The following is a 4353-nucleotide window of genomic DNA, read 5'->3' as shown; positions in this document are numbered from 1 at the left end:
TCATATGGGGCTGTTTGATTGTTGGGATGTTTTCCAAATACTGAGCAGTCCATGAATTAACCTGAGGTCAAAGACATTTGTGCAGCTGCTAATGATCTTTCCAAAGATGCCACTGCTACCTTTTCATAGGCACAATGTTAACCTGCCCTAAGAATATATCTACAAACATTTGGCTAATGTCAGTTCTCTCCTAGATGTAACAGTTCTTAGTAGCTTCTTAGCAATGCTGTTAGTTGTCAGAATACTTTTACTGTAAACTAAATGTTAATTTTGCAGTTTAAACCAGGGATGTAAAACTCATTTTACATCGTGGGCCACTTACAAGCTACTTTGATCCAAAGTGGGCATGATACATGTGTAAAATTACACAAAAAGTAATTCATTTCCCAGACTATCCCGTGATTCTAAAATATACATTTTTCATTCATTCAAAGAAAATATACTTTCTCCTGTGAATCCACTGTAAATTTATATAGCAGAGAAATGTCTGTCATTTGATTGTTTATCTATTAATTACTTTGCTGTAGTATAAATGAGGCGGGCTCTTTATTAATAGGAAAAGCTGTAAACTTATAAAAATACAGTTAGAAATTCAAAATCTATGCACTCCTTCACATTTTCCTGAGCCATCCAGAGGGTCAGAGTGGAGTCAATGACGGCCGTTTCTGGCCTCTGGCCTGATTTTTGACACCCCTGGTCTAGAGCTGTCATTGTTTTAGGATACATAATGATGGACATGCTAACAACACTTTAAATAAGCCTGTGTAAAAATAAAACAAACCAAGGCTAGAAACATTTTATTTTGACTACAAGTTACATGCTTTATTTAATGCCTGAGGAAGATAACACTAATAATTAGTAACATTTTATTCAACAATAAAAATGCACTCATACAAAAATTATTCAGCAATGAATTTGATCTTATTTTGCCACTCTAATAAACCCCCAAAAGCTCAAAAATAGGGGAGGTCAGCAGCCCAGTCAATCTCAGAAGCCTTTTGACTCGCAAGCTGTTGATAACTTGATTTGCAGGATAAAGAAGCTATTTTGACATGGAGTCAGCAGCTGACCCCCCCTGCTGTTTTTGCTGGCCAGCAGTCTCTGGGCAGTCTACTGTATAACCACACCATCCTTTTACAGTAAAACTGAGACCACTTGTAAGCATCAAATATGGAATTTGAATGTAAAATTATGATACATGGGGGCAAGTTGAGAAACTACTAATTGCTCTCAAACACAATAAAAGTTGCCATAGAGGCAGTAAATTAAAAAACAGTTCAAGTTGTTGTATATGTTTTACTGACTGCTCTTGTGACTAATGGAGTTTTCTATTACTCCAGATTACTACACTGTGGCAGAATTGTAGATTAACGCTGTAATCTTAATTCATAAAGTCTGACAGAAACCCAGTAAAAGAATCTAAGCCAGTGATAGGCTACTGATTTATGATTAGAAGACTCCCAAGCAAAAAAATGACACAAGTCAATTATTCACCTCAACTTGCCAAAGATCAAAGTGTATTGGTTGACCATGAGTCACAATAAGACTTTAGATGGTCTTAAATTTTCGTGTATTTCAGGGTGACGACTTCATTTGCAGTTGGAAGGTAGCATCCCATACCTGTAAAAAAATGTAAAAGTTCAGAGAATATTATATAATACGACAAGTTAGATTGTGTGCATCAAATGTCTGACCTCAGCTTATCTTACACATTGTGAGATTGGTTCACTCACCAACATTGAGTGGGGTTGTACCACTCAGCAGTTGCCAGTAGTGTGATGAATTTCCTGCCAAACCATTTACACTCTGAAGGAATGGTCCATAGTCATCATGTGGTATGTACTGAAAGCTGGAAACATAGGGAATGACTTTTTAAAGAGTGAAGTGGACAGTTTTTAATATAACTATGAAATCCTTTTTAACAATGCAAATAGTTTCACTCTCTATGTTTTTACACAGAACTCTGCATTCAGTTATTAGTTATTATTAATCTCTGGCTCTTTTCCACGGTGCGTCTTTTGTCCTGTCTCCCTCCCCTCACACCCAGCAGGTCACAGCAGATGGGTCCCCCTGAGCCTGGTTCAGTGCGAAGTTCTTCTCTGTTAAAAGGGAGTTTATCTTTCTACTGTCGCCAAGTGCTTGCTCATATGGGGCCATGTGAAACATTAATGAAAGGAAGGCATTTCTTAAAGCTAAAGATGTTATGTGGTTTTTGACTGTACTGTACATATACAGGTTTCTGTGGTCTACTGTAAGAAGAAAGTATGAAGATTTGTTTTTTTAAGATGTCAACAAACATTACAGGGCACAATTAGTCATCTGGAATTAAAAATTCACACCCAGATATACGGGGTCTCAATTTTAATTAAACATTAAGAGAACAAAAGTAAATGTATGGCTTCTTCTAGTAAGGAAATAGTTGATGTGATGGTCTTACTTGAAGCCTTGGTTTGAGTATCTCAGTCTCGTCAGTCCACCGAAGAGGCTGCCTCTATAAGCAGTAAAAGTGTTGTAGGTCTTAATGTTAGTGGGTGGCACATTCACCTGCACTCTGAAGTTAGTGTTACCTTAAATAACAAAGGAGGGTGAAGTTAGTTTACCGAAGATGAGCAGAAAAACAATAAAGGCGATTAATCTATGTGACTTTTCAAGGATTTTTTGGCATTTCTTTTTGTTTTTTATTTAGCAACACAGGAAAAAAACTCTAAAGGTTACCCTGAGCTGATGTCCCAACAAAAAACAGCAGCAGCAGGGCTGCAGAGAGGAGAGCAGGCTTCTTCATTTCAACTGCAGGGCAAACATAAAATTTTGATATGCAAACATGAACACAAACATACGTTGTGGGAAGCAGTTCCTGAACACTGAGTATCACCATCCCAAAATACAGCATTTATAATGGAATAAAACCTCTTCATGTTTTATTATTATTTTTATTTGGTACGTGAGTTTATCAAGTCATCTAAAAGTGAGGTGTGCAATATTAAGGAAGTTCAACAAAGTTAAGCTTTTCTTGCTTGATAAACCCTAAAGTCTAAGTTGGAGATAAAGAGTATCTCATTAGTGGTCATCAACTTTCCCTGTTAAGTCAGGCTTTCTGCTTCAGACTCTGAATGCCCAGGATTTCATGTGTCATGTTATCCCTGTGAGTGTAGCCTACTCTAACCAGAGACGTTAGCAGATGATAAAATGGTGACAAAAATCTGTAAAAAACATGAAAAATGTAACAGAACCGCACAGAGCAGTAAAATAAACATTTTAATTCAAGTAAACTATTTTAATGTTGACCACTTTGGGTGCTGCCTTTTATTTCTAATATAAAGACTGCATGTTAGAAATCTGAAACGTTAGACTGGATACATTTAAATATTAAAGGTTACTGTGCCTTTGAAAAAAAAGGAGACATGGAAATCGCTTTAGTATGTTAGTAGATCAAAGGTAAACTGCTTTTATTTATTATCAATGATATTTAAAGATATTCTTACCTTTTTCAAGTTCTGTTTTCAATAAATGTGTAAGAATGCAGCCGTGGAGGTTGTAACTTTTCAGTTGAACAGTTCCTCCTCCTCAAGTTGAAGCTGAACTACAGATTAGGAACTTTTATACCTCTGTGCCACACATAGCATTATACAGAAACAACCAATGATGATACAGAAAAATAACCAAGCCCTTTACTTGTGCAATCAAAAAAAAGAGAAGCTTAAATCTGTGTTGACTAACCATGGATGTTATCGAATGACAAAAGGTGACCATGTATATTAAATTGCATAGGAGGACTTTTAATTCATATAACATTTGCTACATCTGGCAATTTTTTCTGCAATTAATTGTTTAATTGCAGGTTTGAATTTGCTGTATGTGTTCCCCTCTCACTATAAAAGGACAAAAAATAATGCTAATTTAAAAATGTAATATGCAATTTATTAAGGATTTTCACAGTGAGAAAATCCTGCGTGCTTGTGTCTGCAAATCCTTTATAAAGTATAACCTTATATTAAATTGTAATTTAATGAATTGTGTATCCTGTGTATTGCTTGCCTTTATCTTGGTCCTGTGTAAAAAATGTGGAAATTGTTTTACACTGTTTAATAGGAGCACAGAGAATTTTTCACTTTTGCCTTCTTGCTGAGTAGCCATGCAAGTAGGCCAGGAGGGTGACCTAGAAAGTTAATCGTGTTTCCAGGATCTCTGTTTGAATTTACACGTACCTTATTTGTCAGACTTCGGTCTTTGTTTTTCTTTACATAATTGAGCACTTTTATTCCTTGACAGTTAGAAGACTGTAATGAAACAATCAAACAGTCATCTCAAATGCATGTGTAAGTTAGGTTGAGAAATGGTAATAATTTGATGCTA

The 4353-nt window shown here is 35.9% G+C and overlaps 1 protein-coding gene across 2 annotated transcripts; it reads right to left on the bottom strand.

Moving 5' to 3' along the window:
- Nucleotides 1–667: 667 nt before the first annotated feature.
- Nucleotides 668–3626, bottom strand: LOC147317303 (cobalamin binding intrinsic factor-like). Of its 2 annotated transcripts, XM_086314121.1 has the most exons (5): nt 3483–3626; nt 2716–2787; nt 2438–2567; nt 1734–1849; nt 710–1620 (listed from the first exon to the last, which is right to left on the bottom strand). In XM_086314121.1, exons 2-5 carry the CDS (start codon nt 2780–2782, stop codon nt 1559–1561), a joined length of 375 nt encoding a protein of 124 aa, XP_086170247.1. In that variant the 5' UTR covers nt 2783–2787; nt 3483–3626; the 3' UTR covers nt 710–1558. The 2 variants fall into 2 exon arrangements, with proteins under 2 accessions (XP_086170246.1, XP_086170247.1); XM_086314120.1 differs by lacking the exon at nt 3483–3626 and having other exon boundaries at nt 668–1620; nt 2716–3475.
- Nucleotides 3627–4353: the final 727 nt, after the last annotated feature.

This window comes from Aulonocara sp. 'chitande type north' Nkhata Bay, linkage group LG12 (assembly GCF_057382095.1).
Source record: "Aulonocara sp. 'chitande type north' Nkhata Bay isolate Kocher_YH1m ecotype deep benthic linkage group LG12, A_spYH_male_GT1.1, whole genome shotgun sequence".
NCBI classification, from domain to species: Eukaryota; Metazoa; Chordata; class Actinopteri; order Cichliformes; family Cichlidae; genus Aulonocara; species Aulonocara sp. 'chitande type north' Nkhata Bay.
Note: the sequence above shows the minus strand (reverse complement) of the source record. Positions and strands in the feature narration are given on the sequence as shown.